At 38.9% G+C, this 25434-nt stretch overlaps 1 protein-coding gene across 2 annotated transcripts in view; it reads left to right on the top strand.

Annotated features, from left to right (window-relative positions):
- The window catches only part of Fbxo11 (F-box protein 11), a 75007-nt gene that overhangs the window by 48200 nt on the left and 1373 nt on the right, over positions 1-25434 (top strand). The window contains exons 2-22 of one of the 2 annotated variants that reach the window (XM_028765131.1): positions 1934-2058; positions 2164-2245; positions 3356-3497; positions 5065-5194; positions 6336-6419; positions 6664-6796; positions 8285-8391; positions 8474-8585; positions 8670-8776; positions 8862-8999; positions 14062-14279; positions 15578-15663; positions 16900-16994; positions 19338-19460; positions 19558-19643; positions 20972-21048; positions 21136-21279; positions 23548-23658; positions 24218-24325; positions 24538-24646; positions 25326-25424. In XM_028765131.1, the coding sequence (XP_028620964.1) occupies positions 1934-2058; positions 2164-2245; positions 3356-3497; positions 5065-5194; positions 6336-6419; positions 6664-6796; positions 8285-8391; positions 8474-8585; positions 8670-8776; positions 8862-8999; positions 14062-14279; positions 15578-15663; positions 16900-16994; positions 19338-19460; positions 19558-19643; positions 20972-21048; positions 21136-21279; positions 23548-23658; positions 24218-24325; positions 24538-24646; positions 25326-25424 (2416 nt within the window). Of the gene's footprint in view, positions 1-1933; positions 2059-2163; positions 2246-3352; positions 3498-5064; positions 5195-6335; positions 6420-6663; positions 6797-8284; positions 8392-8473; positions 8586-8669; positions 8777-8861; positions 9000-14061; positions 14280-15577; positions 15664-16899; positions 16995-19337; positions 19461-19557; positions 19644-20971; positions 21049-21135; positions 21280-23547; positions 23659-24217; positions 24326-24537; positions 24647-25325; positions 25425-25434 lie in introns of both variants that reach the window. The other variant, XM_028765130.1, reaches the window with a different exon arrangement.

The raw sequence follows: 25434 nt of genomic DNA, 5'->3' as shown, positions 1-25434 counted from the left end.
GTGCGCTACCACCGCCCAGCATTCTTCCCTTTTCTTGATGACACTAGTATGTAAAGAATCTTTTGTAACTTGGATAATGTGGTAGATGAAAATTATCACACTGTAGTTTTTATTTGTATTTCTTTAGTTGTACCACTACAACTAGCCTATTGATCATATGTTGATTGTGGACAGATTGCCCCTTTGTAATTTATTGCAATCATTTTTTTTTCCTATCTTTTTCTTTTGTCTGGTGGTGTTCATGTTTCCTTTTTTTTTTAAGATTTTATTTTTTATTTATATGAGTACACTGTAGTTGTTTCCAGACACACCAGAAGAGGGCATCAGATACCTTTACAGATGCTTGTGAACCATCATATGACCTTTGGAAGAGCAGTCCGTGCTCTTAACCACTGAGCCATCTCTCCAGCCCGGTGTTCATGTTTCAAGAATTTATACTATTGAGATTTTCAAGACTTTTAAAATCCAAACTGCAGAGGTTCCCAGGTCTTTAAGAGCTAAGTTGCCTTTTTACTCCCTAGTATGTGCTTGTATGTACCCTACAAACAAAAGCATCTCCTAAAGAGCCATGAGGTTGACACTAATTCATCCGGTTTTCTACTCTAGGTTTCTAGATTTCACATGCTGGGGTGGTGGGAGGCAGGAGTGTTCTTTTCATGGGAGTCACAGCAGAGGTTGCGTGTAGTCTCACCCTCTCTCTTCAAATCCTAGAGAACGTTTGTGCACTGCCAGCTTTGTTTGATTCTTCTTAACTGATTCATGTTGTCCGTCTTTGTCAGGAATTCCGTAGAAATGCTGTTGTGTGCTGTCAGGTGGTGCAGTTTCAGTTTGTCTGTTATTGATGTTAACTTTGAGCTCGTAACACAGTTGGCATTTATTCTGTTTCTCCTCCTAATCTGTGGGCAGGTAACTATGTACCTTACTTGTCATACTTCTTGGTGGATTTACATTATGCTGGTTTCTGGACTATACCTTCATTTGCTTTATCTGATGCTCTAGCATAATTTTGCCTTTTCAAGCTTGCTTATTTATTTATTTATTTATTTATTTATTTATTTATTTATAGCACTTTCTTTCTGCCACAAGAAAGGCTTATTGTGTACTTTTCCTGCCCTGGGATCTACCATTTCTCCAAGTTTAAAAATTTCCTTTTATAGAAAATGTTACTCAGAAGCAAGATCCCACTACTAGCCATGCTCATTATTTTGGAAAGCTTTGTGTTCTTAGATGTGGAGAGAACTAACGCTGATAAGCACCCTTAAGTATTTACATCTGCATTTCTATATCTGTGTTCATACTTAATACCTTTAATTCCAGGCTCAACATCAAAATGTATACTGGTGCTTTCTGTTTTTTTGTTTGTTTGGTTTTGTTTTTTTGTTTGTTTATATATTTACAACTGTTTTCTTGGACAGAAATCCAGCTTCCAACACCCTGTGTGCTTACTTGGCCTCATTTTAATCTAATGTGTAACCCATCTCTGCTATCACCTCAGCTGTGTGAGACTCTTCCTGCTCAGCCTGAGGCCACTCCCTTTCCCTCCCTGTTTCTAATTTCTCTCAAGCTCTTTATCTCTAGTGCCATCTATCGGACCACCCTCTATGGGTACATTCCCCTAGTTGGTGCCTAGTACTAGTACTGAGCCGCCCCGCTTCTCTTTGTGGGTGACCCTCCACATGGCTTTGCAGTGGGACAGCTTGCTTGTCGGCTAGGCTCACCTCACTCTGCTCTGTCCTGCTCTTCTCCATAACGAGACATCTCTTCACCCCTCCCTCCTTTTGTTCTAGTCTTTCCATGTTCTATAAGATGTGGACTATCTGTCAGATAGTCATCCAATTGGCTGGATTCCAACAAAATTCTGTTCTTCCCGTCTCTTGCCAGATTGAGATTTTAGTAAAAAGATTGACACCATTTTTTCTTGTATCTTTTACAGATGATGTTCCTGCAGATATGGTTGCAGAAGAATCAGGTCCTGGTGCACAAAATAGTCCATACCAACTTCGTAGAAAAACTCTTTTGCCAAAAAGAACAGCGTGTCCTACAAAGAGCAGTATGGAGGTTAGTTAATGTAATTGCTCTTATAATGAAAGAATGGGTCACAATTTTTAAAAATTATATACAGTAGAAATACTTGATTGATAAGTTTTTTTCTTGGTTTTTAAGGGTGCCTCTACTTCAACTACAGAAAACTTTGGTCATCGAGCAAAACGTGCAAGAGTGTCTGGAAAGTCACAAGATCTATCAGGTATTTTGAATGGGGAGTGAAGAAATAAGGCAAAATGAGTTTTAAAAGTTTATATTTGAGCCTAGGCATAGTGACAGGTGCCTTTAATCCTAGCATTCAGAGAATCTCTGAGTTCAAGGCCATCCTGGTCTAGAGAGTTTCAGGACAGTCAGGGCCATAATAGAGACTCTATTGTGGTGGTGGTGGTGGTGGTGGTGGTGGTGGTGGTGGTGGTGGTGGTGAAACTGAAAATTAAATATCTGAATATATTGAGTAGTTACTATTAAAAAATACATTAGAGCCCTAGTCTTTCCCTCTTTAACTTACTTTAAAATTTAGTTTTATTTTATTTATTTATTTATTTTTTTTTTTTTTTTATTTTTTTATTTATTTATTTTTTTTAGGTTTTTCGAGACAGGGTTTCTCTGTGTAGCCCTGGCTGTCCTGGAACTCACTTGGTAGACCAGGCTGGCCTCGAACTCAGAAATCCGCCTGCCTCTGCCTCCCAAGTGCTGGGATTAAAGGCGTGCGCCACCACTGCCCGGCTTAGTTTTATTTTTAATTATGTGTATGTGTGGTTCTGTGAGGAGAGTACTGCAGTTCCCTAAATAAGCTGGAAGGAGGGCATTAGATTTCTTGGAGCTGGATTTACAGGATGCTATAAGCTTCAGGCTACAGGTGCTGAGAACCAAAAATGGGTCCTCTGCAAGACCAATACAAACTTAAATGCTAAGCTATCTTTCAAGCCCCTGTCTTATTTTTATATAGAAAAAAAATATAGATATAGAGGGGTGGAGGGAGAGATAGATATAGATAGATACAGTGCCAGGCCAAGTGGTATAGCCGTAACCCTAGCTACTTGGGAGGCTAAAGGGCTGGAGGCTGGGAAGGAAGTTACACAGTGAGTTCAAGACCAGCCTAGGAAGATTTTCAAGACTGCCTTAAACACAAAACAAAAAATAAAGATAACACATTTTGTGTGTGTGTGTGTGTATGTACAAATATATGTAAGATAAAAGGAAAATAATCCGTAAAGATACAAGCTGTTTGTTAGATAAAATAATTTCTTTAGTGAGGAAGTCATTCCTGTTAAATGACTCTTATATTCTGTCTGTTCATCTCTTTTAGCAGCACCTGCTGAACAATATCTTCAGGAGAAGTTACCAGATGAAGTAGTTTTAAAAATATTCTCTTACTTGCTGGAACAAGATCTTTGTAGAGCTGCTTGTGTGTGTAAACGCTTCAGTGAACTTGCTAATGATCCAATTCTGTGGTGAGTGAAACCGACTCCTTGTTACCTTGAAGGATGGTATGTGATGCCAAAACTTCAGGAAAGGAAGTGGAAGTGTGGGCTTCTAGTTACAACTAAGTAATTAAAATCCTTAAAAATTCTGTTGTCTGGTTATCGTAAATGTAGAGAACTTGTTAATCCAAGAAATACTATAAACCAGGAATTACTTCTGTCGTTTACAAGTTTGTAACAGCCAAGTGGTTTGTGAGAAAATGTTTTTATTTATGGAGTCAGGTAGAGTATTGAAGACAGAATGTAGCACAGGCTGGCCTCAAAATGACTATGTAGCTGAGGCTGCCCTTAAACTACTGTTCCTCCTGTTTCAGCCTGGGATGCCATTGTATGCTACTGCTCCCAACTCATTTCGTTTTTACATTTTGTTTTTATGAAGCAGAGTTGGGGTTTTATTTCAATATAGACTGTCTGTATGAAGAAAGAGATCCTCAGAAGAAAGTAGGACATGCCAGGAGCATGGGTGTGGCCTTATCAAAGAAGAGTCAGGTGAAGTAAGATATACCCAAATGTTAATACAGGCTTCTCCAGAGAGTGCTGCCTCATTTTTAAAAGCAGAGCTAGTTGGGTGTGATAGCACACACCTTTAATCCATCCCCAGCAGAGGCTTGCAGAGTTCAAGGCCAGCTTGACCTACAAAGAGAGTTACAGGCCAGTCTACGCAACATAGTGAGACTACACACTGTGTGTGTGTCAAGAATCTGTTTTCTGGGCTGAAGAGGCTAGTCAGTGGTTAAGAGCATTTACTGCTGTAATGCTGACCAGCACAACCAGTTGTAGGGTTCCAGTATCTTTTCAAGTCTCTGCAGGCACAGCACATATTTGGTGCATATATATATTCAGGCAAAACACACATACACATTTTTTTAATTTTTAATTTTTTATTATTTATTTGTTTGTTTGTTTGTTTGAGGCAGAGTTTTCCTGTGTGTAGCCCAGGCTGTCCTGAAACTTCACTCTGTCCTGAATCTTCACTTCCTTGAGTCTGGATCTGCCTTCCTCTGCCTTCCTCTGCCTTCCAAGTACTGGGATTAAAGACGTGCCACCACTGCACACCTTTTTAAGATTAGTAATTAAAAAAAATTTTTTTTCAGCTGGGTATAGTGCCACACACCTTTACTCCCAGTACTTGGGAGGCACAAGTAGGTGGGTGGATCTTTGTTATTTCAAGGCTAGCATGGTCTACAGAATGAGTTCAAAGACAGCCAAAACTGCATAGTGAGATCCTGTCTGCAAGGGAAAAAAAGAAGGTATTTTATCTGCATACCGGTATATATCTGGTCCCAGCTACTCAGAAGGGTAAGGCAGGAAGGAGGCTTTCTTGAGTCTAAGAGTTTAGAGCTAGCCTGGACAACAGAGAAGACCCTGCACCACCAGTACCATCTGAAGAACTAGTACATTAATTAATTTCTATATTATGGTATTTAATTTGGCTATCCTTATTGAAATTTTGGTCATTCAGCTAACTTATATTTAATATTTTATTAATCTAGAGGATATTTTATAAGGATATCTTCGATTCCTTTTGTCCCCTCAGGAAACGATTATATATGGAAGTATTTGAATATACCCGGCCTATGATGCATCCTGAACCCGGTAAATTCTACCAGATTAATCCAGAAGAATATGAACATCCAAATCCATGGAAAGAGAGTTTTCAACAGTTGGTATGAAATACAGAAAATACAGACTTATGTATTTGTTGATACATTCTTTAAAAAAAATAAATGAAGTAATCCAGAGAGAGGTGGCTCAGTGGTTAAGAGCATGTCCTATTCTTCTAAAGGACCTGAGTTTAGATCCCAGCACCTACATAGGCAGCTCATAGTTTCCTGTAACTCTAGCTCCAGGGCATCCAATGTCCTTCTTCTGGTAAACTGCACTCACATACACATAACCACACACAGCTATACATAATTTAAAGCTTTTTGTTAAGTAAGTGTATCCAAGACTAGAGTGAGTATAAGCTACGGACACAGTGGCACACACCTGTAATCCCAGCACTGAGAACTTGGGCAGGAAGACCACACACAAGCTGAAGGCCAGCCTTTGTCACATCATAAGACTGTCTCAAAGAAAAGAAACATGTAGGAAGCATCAGTAGCATGGAGAGTTATGATTCCAGTGGATCTGTTTGAATTTGTACATAAATTAGTAGGTTTTATTAATTTAAAAATCTCACATGCTTTCTTCTTCTTCTCCTTCTTCTTCTCTTCTTCTCCTCCTCTTCATCCTCCTCTTTCCTCCTCCTCCTCTTCCTCCTTCTCATCTTCTTCCTCTTTTTTTTTTTTAACAAGGTTTCACTGTGTAGTTCTATAACTCAAAGACCCCTCTGTCTCTACCTCCACTTGTGCTGGGATTGCAGACATACACCATGTCCTTCATAGTTGAACTTTCTTCTAGTCCATCAGTTTTGAGTGGTTCTCAGCTAGGGGTGATCTTGCTTTCTCAAACATCAGAAGGTTTAACAGTCTAGAGATACTTTCTGTTTGTCAAAGCAGAAGAGGGCACTTACCTTTAGTATTAAGTTTGGCAGAGGCCAAAGATACTATTGAACCCCTCCACTTCATGACACAGCTCCCATGCAAAGAATTATGTGGCCCAAACTAATTGTGGTAAAATTGAAAGTCTGCCTGTCCTACTATATAGTAATAAATAGATTTCTTCATTGTACTCTATGACTGGAAATTAGTTGGGATAGTTGTGACTTGTTTTATATTTAATAAACATTACACTTTGGTACACTGATTTAAAATACAGTGTTTCTATGACCGTAGACAATGTTTTGTCTTGTTTTTGACATCTTAGTATAAAGGTGCACATGTAAAGCCGGGATTTGCGGAACATTTCTATAGTAATCCTGCAAGATACAAAGGAAGAGAAAATATGTTGGTATGTCTGTTCTTATTTTGTAATTGGCTTATTAGGTTTTGTTATACTGTTTTTCAAATAAAATGTGTCTTTGTTGACCTCTTCCTCCTTGTTTTCCTTGTTATTGTTATGTGACATTTGTCCTGTACTTCTGTGAACACATCTAGTCTTGTCATTTGTATTTTTATGATGTTAAACAATAACTTTAGTCCATATCATAGCAACTGTTCTGGACTGACAATTTTATTTTATTTTTTTTTTCTAGTATTATGATACTATTGAAGATGCCCTTGGTGGAGTACAAGAAGCACATTTTGATGGGCTTATCTTTGTTCATTCTGGAATATACACTGATGAATGGATATATATTGAATCTCCAATCACTATGATTGGTGCAGGTATTTTGAAACTCATTATTGTTAGAATTTTAGCACTTTATTCATATTAGTTCATTTACATATTGGATTTTTTTTTAGTGTTAGTGGCTTAAAAGCTGGTTGGAGTTTGCTAATACCTTACTGATAGGAAAGCATAGCAGTGGAGATACTTTGAATACTTTACATAAGATAAGTGAAAGCAGAAAAAGTTAGAGATGCACGTGGTTTTTGATGTCACTGGTTTCTCCAAAGGCCTTCAGTTACTCAAGAAAAATAGGTATGTTATTTTTCTTTTGAAAACAAACATGCTGGGTTCTTTGGTTTTGTTTTTTGTGTTGCTGGGACTCAAATCTAGGACCTTGTATATACTTACTATACAAGCATTCTCCCACCAAGTGATCTCCTAGCACTAATGCTTTTGTTTTTTAGATTGTTTGTTTTATTTCATGTGTTCCTCTGTGTTTGTATATATGTGCACCATGTGCTTGCCTAGTGCTTGCAGGGGTCAGAAGAGGGTGTAAGATCCTGTGGAACTGGAGATTTGCATTTACTGGCTCTCCGCTCCCCTCACCATCTCTATCATAAAGAGGAGGAGAGGGATTGAGGGTACATTATTAGTCTAGCGTGTCTGAGGACCTGTTCAAGCCCTAGCGCCATCAATTTTGCTTCTTTTAAGTTTAAACTTACAACTTTTTAAAAATGGGTGTCATATTAAAAATTAATATAAAGAGATCACTCCCCATAGGCTGATAGATTTTTTTTGTTTTGTCTTGTTTTGTTTTTTAATGTATATGAATGTTCTATTTGTATGTACACCCATGTGCCAGAAGAGGGCATCAGATCTTATTACAGATGGTTGTGAGCCACCATGTGGTTGCTGGGAATTGAACTCAGAACCTCTGGAAGAACAGCCAGTGGCCTTAACCACTGAGCCATCTCTCCAGCCACAACTGTTACTTCCTAATATGCATTTGATATTAATACTGCTTATAGTTAAATTTTATTAGAAGTATTACTCTGCTTGAGTTTGGGTGCAGTGTTAACAAACAGTACTCCCAGTAGATACGATTATTTCTCATAGATACTGATGAAACATAGATAACAAAGAGTTAGTCCTACTTAGTATTGATTTCTTTTTAATTTATGCATGTGTGTGTGAAGCCAGAGTCAGAGGCAGTTGTGAGCCACATGGTGTGGGGGCTGGGAATTGAAATCAGGTCCTCTGGAAGAGCAGGAAGCACTCACTCTTAAGCACTGAGCTGCCTCCAGTCCAGTACTCACTACTTCTTTAAACACCCCTCTCAGCTGGACGCGATGATACGGGCCTGTTACCTTGGCACTGGGGAAGAGGAATTGGGAGGATCTCTAGTTTGAGGCCATCCTGTGCCCTATCATTTTATGCAGGGGAGTGGGGGGTGGGGTGAGGGTGGAACGGTGGAAATCCTTTCTCTACAAATACCTCACTGACTGAATAGAATAAAGGTTATATATTTAAAATGTCTTCTACAGCACCTGGGAAAGTTGCAGACAAGGTTATCATTGAAAACACTAGAGATTCAACTTTCGTTTTTATGGAAGGTTCTGAAGATGCTTATGTTGGATATATGACAATAAGAGTAAGAAAATTTTCATTTTGAAATACCTTTTGAATTAGGTAATTCAGTAGTTGTTATTTCAAATAAAATTTCTACTTTTCAGTTCAACCCTGATGACAAGTCTGCTCAGCATCACAACGCACACCACTGCTTAGAGATCACAGTCAACTGCAGCCCTATTATTGATCACTGTATCATCCGAAGCACATGCACAGGTTCATGCTTTCTTTATGCTTCCTGTAAAGTGGACTCACGGTGTTGATCCTTAGTAGGCTTCTTAATGAATATTTTTCTTACAGTTGGTTCTGCAGTATGTGTCAGTGGTCAGGGAGCATGTCCCACTATCAAGCATTGTAACATCAGTGACTGTGAAAATGTGGGACTTTATATAACAGATCATGCCCAGGTACTTAATTTGGACTTTTTTTTTTTTTACTATATTTTATTAATAAAATTGAAGCTATACTGATGTTTATTTTTCATTTTCGTAGGGAATATATGAGGATAATGAAATTTCTAATAATGCATTAGCTGGGATTTGGGTTAAAAATCATGGAAATCCAATTATTAGACGGAATCACATTCATCATGGACGTGATGTTGGTGTGTTCACATTTGATCATGGCATGGTAAGATTTATTTTTGTGGTAAAAGCTGGCTCTGCCAATTAACATTTCATACCTCAGTGTTATTTTGTATCAGATTATCTGAATTGAAGAGTTATTACTATATTTTTAAGCCCTATAGTATTTGTCCTGTGAATTCACATGCCCAAAGCATTATATCCAGTAAACTATGTTTATGGTAGAATTCATCGAATTGATAATGATCTTTGAAGCCTGACCCAGTAGTTCTCATGTCTGAATGTATGTAGAAATCTGATGGAATCCTGTGGGGGAAGGGTGTGTGTCTATGTGTCTGTGTTTCTAGTTCCATGTCTGATACAATAAGAATTTCCAAAAATAAGGCCAAAAAATGCATGTTTACTTAGCACTGTGGTGAGTCTAATACAGTTTATCTGTAGTGTTTATACTTTGCAAATAATAGTGTCAATTGCAGAGGGGTTTTTTGTTTGTTTTGTTTTGTTGGTAGGGAGCAGTGTTGAGAAGTCAAGCCTGAGACCTGGAAAATAGTAGGCAAGTGTTCTATCCAGTCACTCATTGTTAATTTGTTTTCAATTTTATTTCGGCTTATAATTGTGTGACCATATGCCAATATCCTATAATCCCAACCTTGCTAGGTAGAGGCAAGGAGATCCAGAATCAAGGCCAACCTTGGATATATTAAAACAGTGCTAAGGAAAAGCAACAAAACTACCAAGCCATCTTTTAACAGGCAGAAATTATTGAGCACCTAATTTGGCTGTTTATTTTACATAATTCTCTAGACTCGACTTTTAGAGTTCTCTAAGGTCATTATTCCAAAATAGTGTTAATAGTGGTGAATGCACATATTTGTAATCCAACACAGTGGAGGCAAGAGTCATCACCACAAGTTTGAGGCCAGTCTGGGCCATATAGCAAGTTCCAAACAAGTCAGGACTACACAACAGACTCTGTTTTGATAGACAGATAGATATCATTTAGATGTTATTTTTTGACTTAGTGTCTGATTTTCCTTGAGGTAATTTTCTGGTCCTCACACAGCATTTGCCAACATTTTATGTTGTAGGCATCAGAGACATGGGAAAACATGGTGACAAATAGGACAGTGGGGAGACCTGACTGCTGTGGCCTTAGTTACTGCCTGACCGCAGCGAGTCCATGGCGAAGAAAAATACAGATCCCAGATGAACTAAACCACGATGAATACCATCTTTTAAATGTTGCTTAGATCTAAAGTGTTTAGATCAGAAGCCGAGTTCTTACATTAGCTTAGCCAGTGTGAGCCCTGTAAAACCAGTGAGAAACCAGTCCCTAATGTTCAGACTATGGCTTTATCTGTGTAGATGAACAGAAGCAGGATAGAGGGAAGGCGCACTGCTGACTCCCTGTAATGTCAACACGCAGGAAGAAGAAGCCTTCTAAACCACAAACTCAAGACCAGCCTCCAGAGCTGAGAGAGAGATGGGACCCATATTTGTTGAATAATAGAGCTCTTTTACTGACCCTGTCTCAAAAGATAAGGTAGAAGAGGGCTGGAGAGAAATCTCAGAGATTAGGAGTACATCCTCCTCCTCACAGGCTCCCAGCAGCTCAGCACTATCTCTAACTAACAGCTCCAGAGAGACTCAAGAGCACCTACACCGATAACACATGATTCAAAACAAAGTTTTTAAAAATGAGGTGAATCACATTGAGGAAAACACTGTACTGACCCTAGCATACCCTTGTGTACAAATATGTGTTTATTTGCTCATACACATACATGTGCTTACTTAATGTGATATATAGAAACACCCAAATGATTTTCTGTCTTGGGATTTAAAAAAAAAAATTGTTGTTGTTTCTTAAACTTTGGTTTAAAAGAAAATAGGAGACATAAATAAATGAAAAGTTATGCTATGCCGGGCGGTGGTGGCCTTTAATCACACCACTTGGGAGGCAGAGGCAGGCAGATTTCTGAGTTCGAGGCCAGCCTGGTCTACAAAGTGAGTTCCAGGACAGCCAGGGCTACACAGAGAAACCCTGTCTCAAAAAACCAAAAAAAAAAAAAGAAAAGAAAAGTTAGGTTACAACTTCAGATCAGAGTTTGTTATTGTTAGTTGTGTGTTTGAGTACCCTATTTTTTTAAAAATATGGAAATAAATATACTTTTCAACTAGCTTCATCCCATCGCTCATAAATCTTTTGGGAGATTCTTTTTGAGATGAAGTCTCACAATGTAGCACTGACTAGCATGGAAATTACAATGCAGATCAGGCTGGCCCTTGAACTCACAGAGGTCTACCTGCTTCTGCCTCCTGAGTGCTGGGCTTAAAGTTGTACACTGACGTGCCTAGCCTTTTCTTTTCTTAGTGTGTATAGACGTTTTGCCTCCGTGTGTGCGCGTGTGCGCGCGGGCACGCACACACGCACGCACACACACACACACACAGTACCCACAAAAGCCATAAGAGGGCATCATCCTCTGAAACAGGAGTTAAACATGGTTTTGAACCCTATGTGTGCTGAGAATTGAATGTTTGTCCTCTGCAAGAATAGCTTGTGCTCTTAATGGATGAGATCTCTCTCCAGCCCTAGAAATTCTTTTGTAAATGTTGAAAACATTTACCATCTTAAAGTTCCAAGCCAGCCAGGGCTGCATAAAAATGTCTCCAAATTCTCCTTTGATAAAGTATTCCATACTGTCCTGTCCTGTTTGCCCATTTGTACTATTTGTATTAGCCTGTTTTATGTTGTTGGTAGTATAATTATCACAGGCTAGTGCAGAGGAAGCTGATTTTGACTCATGGTTCTGGTATAGGATGAAGTTGCTACATTTGATAACAGCTGTCTTGTGAGCAGGAATCCAAAATGACCTAGAGCATAACATGGGCTGAAAAAGAGTGTGAATGTTTTTACCCTGGTCTCTTCACTTTCTTCTTAGCAAACAGCCTGTATTCAATCCTAGAAGCTCCGCTTGGTGATCCTTTCTAGTCCTAATCACCTTCCAGAGACCATGCCTCTAAACACAGCTGGCTTAAGGTTCCAAATATTTGGGGCTTTGGTTTGGGGAAGAGGTGTGTTCTGATATTTTTTGGGTTGGGTTGGTTTTGGTGCACACATGAGAGGACCCCCCCCCACACACACACACCTATAAACAGCTAGCAGCTCATGTCCCACAAGTCTTTGTTTCCACACTTCATTTTCATATAATGTGTGTGTTCTGCCTACATGTATGTCTGTGTACCATGTGTATGTAGTGCCCATGGTGTCCAGAAGAGAGGGTATTACATCTGTTGACAGTTGTGAGCACTTTGTTGGTTCTGGGAATTGAATGTGGGTCCTCTGGAAGACCAACCAGTGCTCTGAGCTGCTGAGCCATCTCTCCAACCCTACCCTAAGTCTTAATAACTGCCAATGGGAGTTTCAGAAAGACAAGGCAGATATCTTTTTAACTTCAATAGAAGATCCTTGCTTGACTTAGTAACATTTGTTACTTGAGAATTATACTCTAAGGACATTCTGCGGTAACATTTACTTATTGTCCTCTTTATTCAGAGTAGATCAGGCAGTTGCTTTGTAAATTAATTTATAATTTGGGTGATGGACAATGATTTTAATGAAAATACTCTTTTTCTTTTTTTTCTTCCTCTAATTTTACTAAAGTTGAGGTTCTACTATGTAGCATAGGCTGGCCTTGAACTTAAGATCCCTTCCTGTCTTCTTCTGAGGTCTGAAATACAAACATACACACCACCATGTTTTGGCTGTTTCATGATAAGTTCCTTGCACTTCCTACTTTGTGGTAATTAATAAAGATGACTATATAAAACGTATAAGAGGTTATATAGTTTTATATTACAAAGAAGTATACAATGAATATAAATTCATATTACAGTTTGGCTTTACCGAATCATTTTACATTTATTCTGGAGTTATATCTTAACAAAATAGATATAGTTCTTTACACTATATTTTAAAGCAGAATGTGGCTAGTTTCTTGGGTTAGCACGAATGAACCTTGGTTTATTTCTAACTTTTTTTTTAAAGACAGGCTCTCTCATAACCCAGGATCAAACATCTTATGTAGCCAAGGCTGCCCTTGAACTCTCCATTCTCCTGCCTCTGCCTCTCCTTTGCCTTCCAGGTGCTAGCGTCATAGGCCACCATACTTTTCGGTTTTTTGTATGTCAGTGTTTTGTTCATTAATACTGTTTTGAAACTAAGCCTCTGTGGTGCCAGCTAGCTGGAACTGATGATGATGTAATCCTCCTGCATCAGCCTCCAGAGCATCTAGGCCTGTGTGTTGTGCCTATTGTGCCTTACTGTAGGTCACCTTTTACAAGTTGATTTATTAGAACTATTTTTCTTTTTTTCTTTTCTGTTCTTAAGGCTCAAACATTGTAGGCATTTTATTTTTCCCACCCTCCAACCAATCTGTTGTAATTGGTTGTATAAGTGTTTTGTTTGTTTGTATGCATGTATGTACCAAATGCACATGCTTGGTGCCCACAGAGGCCAGAACACATTATTGGCTCTCCTGGAACTTGAGTTAAAGACATGATTGTGAGCCACTGAGTAGGTGCTAAGCCACACTGAGTAGGTGCTAGGAACCAAGCCCAAGTTCTCTGCAAGAACAGCAAGTGCTCTTAGCTATTGAGCCATCTCTTCAGCCCCAGTTTGTTGGTGTTTATAAAGACAATCAACATGTTTTGTTTTGTTTTTTTTTTAATGACTTCAGCCCTTTGGTAAAAGATAATACATTTTAAGTACATAATTACATTTGTTGATTACAACTTTATATGTTTTTCTTTCCTACCTTTGATTGCGTTTATAGTAACTAGAAAATTTGCTGGGCAGTGGTGGCACATGCCTTTAATCATGGCAGAGGCAAACATAAGCAGGTCTCTGAGTTCCAGGCTAACTTGATGTGCAGCGTGAGATCCAGAGCAACCTAGGCTACACAGAGAAAGCCGGTCTCAAAAAAAGAAAAAAGAAGATTTGTATTGTTTCTGTATTATCATTTGAGCTTTAATGTCTCTTTTTCATTTTTGTTTCATTTCTATTTAGAAAGTAGCCTTTACATACAGATCTTAACTTTTTTCAGGGCTACTTTGAAAGTTGCAACATACACAGAAACAGGATAGCAGGCTTTGAGGTAAAAGCCTATGCTAACCCCACAGTGGTCCGGTGTGAGATTCACCATGGGCAGACTGGAGGAATATATGTCCATGAGAAAGGAAGAGGACAATTTATAGAGAATAAAATCTATGCAAACAACTTCGCAGGCGTATGGATTACCTCAAATAGTGACCCAACAATAAGGTATTTGCATAATTACAGATACAGGTTGGTTTGTTTTTGGTTTTTTTACTTTCAAGAAAAGTGAAGATACTGAACATTAGCTCTTAAAATATTTTTATGGGGGAGGCTGGAGAAATGGCGGTTAACAGCATTGGCTGCTCTTTCAGAGGACCCGGGTTCAATTCTCAGCACCCACATGGCAGCTCACATTGTCTATAACTCTACCACCAGGAGATTCAGCACCTACACACAGACATGAAAGAAAGCAGAACACATAAAATTTAAAAATAGTAATAATTTAAAAAACAACTGCACAATACACACACACACACACACACACATATATATATACACACACACACTAAACATCTGATTGCTGTAAAATGGGTTTTTCTGAATGTATCTAAATGAGTATAATTATTACACTTTTTAAATGTTGTTCTATTCTTTTATGAGCAGTTGAAAATGCTGTGTTGCTCATTGTTTTGTTTTAATGAGGTACCTGGTCTATGTATATCTGGTTGGCCTTAAACTCAGAGGTCCTCCACCAACCTTTGCATCTTGAGTGCTGGGATTAAAGGCATACACTACCATGCTCAGCTGATTTAGTTTTAATTGTCAAGTTATCTGTTAGCTTTACGAAAATGTATTACAAATTTCCATTATGTGTTTCTAAGCCAACTAAAGAAATTGTTTTAAGTGTTTCAAGGTAATGTTTGAAATACTATTTTGAAGTTGGGAGTGATAGCAAATAACTGTATTCCTATCACTTGGGAGCCAGAGGGTAGAGGAACCCCACAAGTGTGAAGCCAGCTCGTAAAAAATTAAAGCCAAATTAAAACAGCAAAACGAATATTATCTAGGATCTGAAGACATAGCTCAGAGCTTGCCCAGTAATAGCCAAGTCTCTGTATTAGTTCAGTATTGCAAAAGTAGACATAAATACTTTTTCATTTGAGATAATAGGTAGGTTTTTTTTCAAAGCCTTAGTACTCAAAAGGACTAAAAGAGAATTTAGAAATATCTAATTATTTTGCAAATTAAGAAACTTTTAAGCAGCCGGGCGGTGGTGGCTCACGCCTTTAATCCCAGCACTCGGGAGGCAGAGGCAGGTGGATTTCTGAGTTCGAGGCCAGCCTGGTCTACAGAGTGAGTTCCAGGACAGCCCGGGCTATACAGAGAAACCCTGTCTCGAAAAACCAAAAAAAAAAAAAAAGAAATTTTTAAGCAAAAGAAGCTAAATGGTTTTCATATTACCACAGATGGTAAAATAAGCTTTATTAAGTATATGATTTTTTTTAAATTGTTTCACATTATAGGGGGAATTCTATATTTAATGGAAATCAAGGAGGAGTTTATATCTTTGGTGATGGACGAGGCCTTATAGAAGGAAATGACATTTATGGTAAGCATATGATTTTGTTGTATAAAATTTACACATTAGCTTGTCCTTTTTTCCTCTGTGTCTGCGCGCTCCCTCGCCTGCATATAGATACGACACATAGAGAAGACTGACTGAGGACACAAGTAGAGCATGCTGAGTCCTTGGCAGGCCTCTCCTTTTCTCATAGCTACCTGTACACTGCTCAGCTCCGCTTGCTTCCTCTGGGTGTATCCCCACCCCCTTCTTGATGCACTTGAGCACCTGCTTATTCTTGGAGACTGAGAGCAGTTCTGTAGCACGCTAGGACATGGAACCACATACCTCTTGGATCATATGCCACATACATAGACTTACGCCACTTAGACATGGCGTGTTTGCTGAGGTGCCTCTGTTTGCTCACACACTGTCACTCTGTGACCCACAGCCCTGGGATAGTGTAGATCTGCGGCTCTTGCTTTTTGGGAGTCAGGGAAAACACAACAGTTCTTGGTGTTAACAGTACTTTGTTTTCTTTGTTTTGAAATTATCTAAGTGAGAGTTGAAATTATCTAAGTGAGAGAAGTGATCTAGTTTTTTTAAAGTCTCAATAAAGGGGTAGAAGATGGCTTAGGGGTTGAGAGGACCCAGGTTCAAGTCCGAGCACCCACAACCATCTGTAACTCTAGTTCCAGGGTGTCCATGAGTCCACAATCCACAGACATTCATGAGAACATAATACACAAAACAATGATAAAACTTAAGAATACAAAATTTCAAAGATTATTCTTTGATACTTAAACATTCACACAATGCTCTGTATACAAGGTATTATCCTGAATACCTCAGGAAAATGTAAATGAGACCCTAGACCTAAGGACTGTGTTTGATTTTCTTGCATTCACTAAATATCTAATAATGTTGGTTGAAGTTCAGTCTACTTTGAGCTTAGTAGATAAGTAAACTGATGTGCCGGATGCATGGTATTCCCATCAGTTCTATGAGATAAGACACTAATATCTCCAGTTATTAATCAGAAAACAGGCATGAAGAGGCTAAAACACTGGCTCTAAGTCCTATTGGAAATAAATAGAACATCTGACAATGTGGTTTGATCTCTGTTAATCTGCTCACAACATTTCTACATCTACTCAGACTCTGTCCTCGTCACGTTGTGCTCACTAAAATTCTAGTCCGTGGATTGCTACTATTGCTTGATGTAAAATTACTCCGTACTACTAGGTTCTAAACACTGATTTTGTAAACTTTATTTTTAAATAGGTAATGCGTTAGCAGGAATTCAGATTAGGACAAACAGTTGTCCTATTGTTCGACATAACAAAATTCATGATGGACAGCATGGTGGGATTTATGTGGTAAGTTAATGAATGTAATATCGTAAGCTCGCGCATGAAACTCAAGGCCCAAGGCTAGGCATGTGCCTCGTTGGTAGAGTGCTTATCTGGAGTAGATTCAGTTCCCACCACCACTTAAACCAGGCCTTGTGGCCCAAGCCTGTAATCCCAGGATTTGGAAGAGGCAGGAGTTCCAAGTGCCATCATAGGCTATAGAAGCAGATTCAAGATTACCCTGGACAACATAAGACCCTTCTTCAAGAAATGGGAGGGAAGGAAGGAGAAACTACAAAAATTAAGAAACTTACATGTCCCGGGGGGTGGTGGTGCACGCACGCCTTTAATCACACCACTTGGGAGGCAGAGGCAGGCGGATTTCTGAGTTCGAGGCCAGCCTGGTCTACAGAGTGAGGGACTACACAGAGAAACCCTGTCTCGAGAAACCAAAAAAAAAAAAAAAAAGAAAGAAACTTACATGCATGGTCTTGGCGATATCTTTCTAAGCACCTCTGTTTCTCTTAATTCTCATGTTCAAGCCTTATATTAAAATATCTATTAAACTCCCAACTCTTGTGTTATAAAAAAAAAAAAAAAAAGGTAGGGTAACTAGATAGGAAGGCCCATGATTCCAGCATAGGTCTGGGGCTGCATGGTGGCTTCATTGGCAGTGCGCTTGCCATACAAGCATGACTCCAGAACCCGCTTTAAAAAAAAGATGAGGTAGCTGTGGATGTACTAGGGAGGGTCCCTGCAGTGAGCAGGGATAAATTACCACAGGGAGAAAAACAGAGTTGAGGCTAGCTAGCCTGGCTACATAGTGAGCTTGACTTGAGAAAACAGAGAAACACATGACAAGATTATATTATAAACTTCTGGATTGTGAATTAGTGTGTAGACTAAATACTAGTCTTAGTCTTCCTTTGAATACACAATAATTTCTAGTTCTGATATGTAAAGTAGCTGAGTACTTTGGGGCATAAGAGATAGAGCCTCTTTAAATGTGTGTGTTTGTGGGTAGGGCAATGCACATCACTTCTCATCGTGGAGGTCAGAAAACTTCTGAGAATCAGTTCTTTCCTTCTACCATGTGGGTCTCAGGCATCACAGTCAAATCCTGAAGCTCAGAGCCAAGCCTGCACAGGCTCAGCCATCTCAGCTACCCAAAGGCTTACTTACTGGACGTGGTATCTGCTTTGTGTTGTCACTGGAATTTTATCAGTGTGACTACTTTGTGAATCTGAAATGCTATAAAAGCAATGTATAAACTATAACCACCACTGCCACCCCCAAAAGAGAGAACCTTAAAATGAAACAGCAACCTCAATCTTAATTTTTTTTCTGAACGTGGTAAAAAAAATTCTGATATCGTTGAGTCTTTATTATTTTGGAGTGGTTTTGCAACAATAATTTTAATAACTTTGCTAAATGAAACATTTTTAATATGTTTACACATTTAAGAAGTGTTCCTGGGCTGGAGAGATGCCTCAGTGGTTAAGAGTACTGACTGTTCTTCCAAAGGTCCTGAGTTCAAATCCCAGCAACCACATGGTGGCTTACCGCCATCTGTAATGGGATCTGATGCCCTCTTCTGGTGTGTCTGAAGACAGTGACAGTGTACTCAGAAATAATAAAGTAAATCTTTAAAAAAAAAAAAAAAAGAAGTGTTCCTTAGCTTTAAAAAAAATGCTTCTCCTCTTAGTGTGATGTATTTAAAGTACAGAACTATACAATGGGTAATTTTAAAACTTTAGAAGATTAAACTCAAGTAAACGCTACCTTAAAAAAAATGTTATGACTGTGTGTGACCCCAGTTTAAAAAGAGTTAGGAGGGTCAGAAGTTGAAGGTCAGCCTGTCTAAAAAAATGAAAGAACTAAGGAAACTAAAAATTGGCCTGGGTATGGCGGTGCATGTCTTCAGTTCCAGTACTCAGAAGACAGAGGCAGACAGGTCTCTGAGATCAGCCTGGTCTACCTAATTTGTTCCAACTTGCTCCGACTACACTGTCTTAAAGAGGAAGGGCAGTTTGGGGCCCGTATGATGATGCAGCCAGTAAAGGCACTTGGTGCACAAGCCTGACAACCTTAGTAGAGAGCAGGGAAAGGCCTGCAGAATAGCTGAGCATTTGGAGACCAGGAGAGAAGACAATGTTGGAAGGAATATGCTTAATAGTTGAGCATATTCCTAATTCACAGTCCTAGGTTCAGTACCAACGCTAGAAAAGAAGAAAGTTATCATCATTTCGTTACCTAGCTAAGGAAAAAAAAAACATTATAGCTGCTGGCAGAACTGTTTGAGGAAGGAGTATACATAAAGACTTTTTGCTAGGACAACATGTACAGTAACCAGTTTTAACTTGTATTCAGCATGAAAAGGGACAAGGCGTAATAGAAGAGAATGAAGTTTACAGCAACACTCTGGCTGGCGTCTGGGTGACAACTGGCAGCACGCCAGTTCTAAGAAGAAACCGGATACACAGTGGCAAGCAGGCAAGATTGCTTACTTAGTCTTCTTTGGATCACTAATGATTTAAAAAAAAAAAAAAGTATGACATGAAAGAGTTCTTTTCTTTCCCCTCAAATTTAGGTTGGTGTTTATTTCTATGACAATGGACATGGTGTTCTAGAAGATAATGACATCTACAATCATATGTATTCAGGGGTTCAGATAAGGTAAATGCTTTCTTACTTGGCTTTCTTTTGGGAAAGACTTACGAGTATGCAGACTATAAAAATTGTGAATTTAATGGGCAATCAGTCTGTTTTGTGTATTCATTTCTCTTTGCACGGGTAGCTGTTCTTATTCAAGAGTTAATGATACATCCCAGAAGAGCTCAGTTCACTCTTGTGTGGTCCAGAGTAGTTGTTCAGTGGCTACCTACCCTTACCCTATTCCATGTCATTGGCATTCTTTTTTTGTTTGTTTGTTTGTTTGTTTGTTTTTCGAGACAGGGTTTCTCTGTGTAGCCCTGGCTGTCCTGGAACTCACTCTGTAGACCAGGCTAGCCTCGAACTTAGAAATCCGCCTGCCTCTGCCTCCCAAGTGCTGGGATTAAAGGCATGCGCCACCACTGCCCGGCGTCATTGGCATTCTTTAAAATGGAAACTTCTGTTCTTATGCTGTAGTTAGTAAACAAACTTTTTAAGTTACTTATGTAGCCCAGGCTGGCTTGGAACTCACAGAGATCTGACTTAGACTCCGCTTCCACAGTTCCAATGCTAGAATTAAAAATGTGCCCTAGTACCACGTCTATAGCATGAATGACTATATCTACTCTTAAATATTTTATGGAATTCTAAGTTTTAGGGGAGAGGGGTTTTTGACTTTTGTTCTTTGAGTCAGGATCTCTATTTAGACCATACTGATTTCAAATCCAGAGATCTGTATCCCAGATTCTGAGATAAAAGGGATATAGCACTCACCAAACCTGGCCCAGGAATCCTGAGAGTCTTTTTTTTGTTTTTGTTTTTCAAGACAGGGTTTCTCTGTGTAGTTCTGGCTGTCCTGGAACTCACTCTGTAGACCAGGCTGGCCTCGAACTCAGAAGTCCACCTGCCTCTGTCTCCCAAGTGGTATGATTAAAGGCGTGCGCCACCACTGCCCGGCCCTCAGAGTCTTAATGATTATAGATTCAACGTTTAACTTCCTATATGAGAAGAGATATAAAGTTGTTTAACTTAGCTATGGAGGCTCTATACATAATCTATAGCAAAATGATACAAAGTGTGGTTCTATGAGAAAAACAGGATTAAGAGTTTTTGTTTTGTATATGCATGTGGGCAGGTATGTGTACAAAGATACAGATGTCAAGTTCAGAGAACAGCTTTCAACTCAGTTCTCCTTCTATCATGTGAGTTCAGGTCTTCAGCCATGTTGTCAAGTGCTGAGCCATCTCACTGGCCCTATGTAATTCTTCCATGATGAGTGTGGCTTGTTGTTGTAAAAGATGATATACAAATGGGAATGATTGAAATGGTATTGATTTCTTTCTCACCCATAGGACTGGAAGCAACCCCAAAATTAGACGCAACAAAATTTGGGGAGGACAGAACGGTGGAATTCTAGTTTATAATTCTGGTATGTTTAACACACCAATTTTTTTCTGTGTTAATAAACTTTAGGAATATGTCTTCTAAATAATGTACCTGAATTTTACATTTATAGGTCTAGGCTGTATAGAAGACAATGAAATATTTGACAATGCAATGGCTGGAGTCTGGATTAAAACAGATAGTAATCCTACGCTAAGAAGAAATAAAATCCATGATGGAAGAGATGGTGGCATCTGTATATTTAATGGGGGTCGAGGTATCGTTAATTTTGCACTAGTGAAAAATCTAGTTTTGTGTTGCTCCTCTATGTCTTTAGTGATCAGTGACATCACCAACTAAAATTTACAAATGAATGAAACTTTCTCCATATTGCATCCTTAGATAGTTTAGAGGAAACGAGTGCCTAGAATCAGACAAATGAATATTTTTATTGTTTCCATCTTCTGTAACCACCTTAACTCTGCCAGTTGTCAGGAAAGCACTTTGAAGGTAGACCTTACTCTGGTAAGACTTTTACTATTCTAATTAACATTTAAGTCAAGTTTAAACACATGCAACTCTGTAGCAAACAAGTATTGATTCTGTAACTGTTAGAGAACTAAACATAGCCAACTTGATCCTGGTCCATAAAGCCCACCCAGTCTGCCTTGAGGCATTAGCCCACAGTGATTATCTTTCATAGATTGGGAGACAGTGCTGAGAATAAAGCACTGCTGCTACTGTGTCACCCACCCAAGACTGTATTATCACACATGAAGAGTTAGCAATACTTGAAATAATTTTCTACATCAGAACAGTGATGATCCAATCAGTGATGGAAACTCTCAAGGAGGTTAGATTTTTAACAATTCAAAAGCTAAGTAACATAGCTCATAGTCTTTACAAAATAGTGAGGATAACTCAAGTGTAGAGGCTCACACCTAATGTCAGTACCTGGAAGTTTGAAGTTGGAGAAGGGGCATGGGTCTAAAGCCAATCTGGGCTCAGTGTGAGACTGCTCCCCTTCCTCCACCACTCCAAGACAAAGTACAGAGGGTTTGGTTTTCATTGCAGGATATTGAGGTGTCTACAATAAAATAACTTGGGATATGACTCTAGATAGTCAACTGGTAGAGGGCTTCCCAAGTATAATGGTTTGCCTATTATTTATTTTTTTAATGGCTGATGGACCATCTCTGTACCAAACACTATGGTAGCGATAACTAAACACAGTGAATAAAACAGTGTGACATCCATAAAATCTACAATTAAATGGAGTGGCACATTGTTAATAGAATCTGAAGGAAACTGAAAATGGTTTAGAGTGTGTAAGAAGCTAACCAAGCTGAAGCTGGGTAAGGTTCTCTATGTGTGGTCAGGGGTTTTAACTGTCTTAATCACATTAGAGGGCCATGAGCTACATAGAGGTACTTGTGCACAGGCCTGAGGACCTGAATTTAGTCCCCATGTCTCACGAAGCAGCTAGAGACCTCCACACATGCACACCTGAATTCATGTGTGCATGAGAATGAGGAAGACAAGAAGCTGGCTAGAAGCAGGGACTTGGTATAAGGTAGGCAAGAAGTTATTTATAGTTACAAGGAAATGGTTGAATGCCTAAAAGGGAAGAGGATGGAGCAGGAGAAATAGTTCAGTGGTACTAATCTGTTCGTGCAGAGGACCTGAGTTCAAGTCCTAGCATCTATATAGTAGCTTACAATCTTACCTAACTCCAGTCCCAGGGAATTTTAATGCCCTCTTTTGGACTCTGGCTTGCCCGTGGTGCACAAACATGCATGGAAAATAAATAGATGGGACTGTGTTGGGGCTGGGGCTCAGTTGTCTATTGTTTCTAACCATGCAAGAGAATGAGAGAGCATTGCAGCGAGCAATGCCCAGAATTGCCGGAGGTCAGATGTTTACTGAAATGTCTACACCCGTGTAAAATGTTTATGGTATTAAAAACAGGCAGTGGTGGTTTTATTCATTAGAGTTATTATTATTATTATTAAAGTCTGTGTAATACTTTGCATGCCTAATACCTACAGAGGTGAGAAGACAGCTTTGGATTCCCTAAAACTGGAATGAAATGTGGTTATAAGCCACCAAGTAGTGCTGGGAATCAAACCCAAGACCCCTGGAAAAGCAGCCAGTGCTCTAACCACTGAGCCAATACTTGAGCACCTAAAAACAGGTTGTCTATAAACTAGAATATACTTTTAAGACTTCAGATACAAATTGATTTTTAAAACCCTCAAAAACTGAATATAAGAGTATCAGATGAAAGGAGACAGAAATAAGGAAAATGGTCATAGTTCTGCAAATTACTAAAACCTTTTGAACTAAAGGACCAATGTATAATGCAGTGAGAAACAGGAAGCTAAATAAAAGGGGCTAGCAGAGCTCACTGCATGCACTAGGCATGGCAGTGCATCCTGTAACCAAGAGATTATCAGCACTCAGGCCAGACTAGCTACATAATGAGACCCTGGTTCAACAATATCTGCTATATATACTAGCTTTAATCTAAGTATTTTAATTGTAGGTCTCCTTGAAGAAAATGATATTTTCAGGAACGCTCAAGCAGGTGTTCTTATCAGCACTAATAGTCATCCAGTCTTAAGAAAAAACAGAATATTTGACGGATTTGCTGCAGGTTTGTATTTTCTTTATCTGTGGCTTGTTTTACAACCTATAACTATAAAGGTTCGTTTTGAAGAGAGGATATAAGTTATTTGGTTATTAGAAAACCTATTTGAAATCTACTCTATGCCAACTTTTTAAAGAACTACTCCTAATGTTTGAACATGAACTAGAAGTTGTTTGTGGTTAGATGGAAATACAGATGAGTCCTCTGACAACTTCTAAATGTTAAAAGGAAAAAACAAGAATTACTTTCATTATTTCAAATAACCATTTAGAATTATACTATTTCAGCTTACTTCTTTATACTTAGCTTTTATCCTTTATTCCAGTCTCCTTCCATCTGTTGCACTTTCCAGTAAGTTTTTAAAAATTCCCCTAGTTTACTTGTCCTGTCTGACTGTATAGTTGTCAGCAGTCAAAACTGAATATTGTCGGTGTTTAAAATCCTTGCAGTTTGTTCTTTAGTTAGCCAACATATGTAAAAGCCCCGCTTACCCGCTTCCCAGCTTGGAGAGTCTGAGAACAGTATAAAGTGACGTGCATCCGCTTGTTTGTAAATCTTACTTCAGGAATTGAAATCACAAACCATGCGACTGCAACACTAGAAGGCAATCAGATCTTTAACAACCGCTTCGGAGGCTTATTTTTAGCATCTGGTGTTAATGTGACAATGAAAGGTATGTTGCTCTTTTTAAGTTCTTTAGTGACCACAAAGCATGGTTGATTCCTTCTGTCAGTTTCCAACTTAGCAGTTTTAAATGACCAGTGTTGAGTCTGGCTTAAGCTTGTTCTAGGAGTTGGAATATTTTATACAAGGAAAACCTATTTCTATTCTTACATATAATTGTATCCTCGGCTAGCTATTGAAAATACTTTTTTGTTTTTACAGATAACAAAATAATGAACAATCAAGATGCCATAGAAAAGGCTGTTAGTAGAGGACAATGTTTATATAAAATATCAAGTTATACCAGCTATCCCATGCATGACTTCTACAGGTATATTTCTGAATTACTAAGTTGAATATAGAAAAGTGGAAGTTAGTGATTCCTTTAAATTGCCACTGTGTAATAACATCTTTGGTTCTATTATCTGCACTGAGCTCTAGAATCAGATACCAGGGGTTGGGGGGGATGTAAACTGATTACAATTTTTTTGTTGTTTTTTGGTTTTTCAAGACAGGGTTTCTCTGTGTAGCCCTGGCTGTCCTGGAACTCACTCTGCAGACCAGGCTGGCCTCGAACTCAGAAATCCACCTGCCTCTGCCTCCCAAGTGGTGTGATTAAAGGCGTGCGCCACCACCACCCAGCCTGATTACAAACTTTAATATCTATTTCAAGCCCTTTAGTTCTGACTCTTCTCACCCCCAAAATGATAGGAACTATTTATTTTTGAGACAAGGTCCTCCTATGTAGTCCTGTAACTTGCTATATAAATAGACCAGGCTGGCCTTGAACTCAGAGAAATCCACCTGCCTCTCCTTCTCAAGTGCTGGGACTAAAGCATGGCTGCCTGTATTTACAACCCAGGTTTTCCTGAGAAGATACAGTACTATAGTTCCCTTTCACAGCCAACAAAAAAAAAACCAAACCAAAAAAAAAAAAAAAAAAAAAGTAATGAAATGCAGTGTTGTGAATTCCTGACAAGTTCAATAATACAAGATTTTGCTTTTTTTAGATGTCATACTTGTAACACCACAGATCGAAATGCCATATGTGTGAACTGCATTAAGAAGTGCCATCAGGGACATGATGTAGAGTTCATTAGACATGATAGGTACGTAGTA

Source organism: Grammomys surdaster, unplaced genomic scaffold (assembly GCF_004785775.1).
Source record: "Grammomys surdaster isolate TR1022 unplaced genomic scaffold, NIH_TR_1.0 149, whole genome shotgun sequence".
In the NCBI taxonomy this organism is placed as follows: Eukaryota; Metazoa; Chordata; class Mammalia; order Rodentia; family Muridae; genus Grammomys; species Grammomys surdaster.
This window is presented reverse-complemented; position numbering and strand designations above follow the sequence as displayed.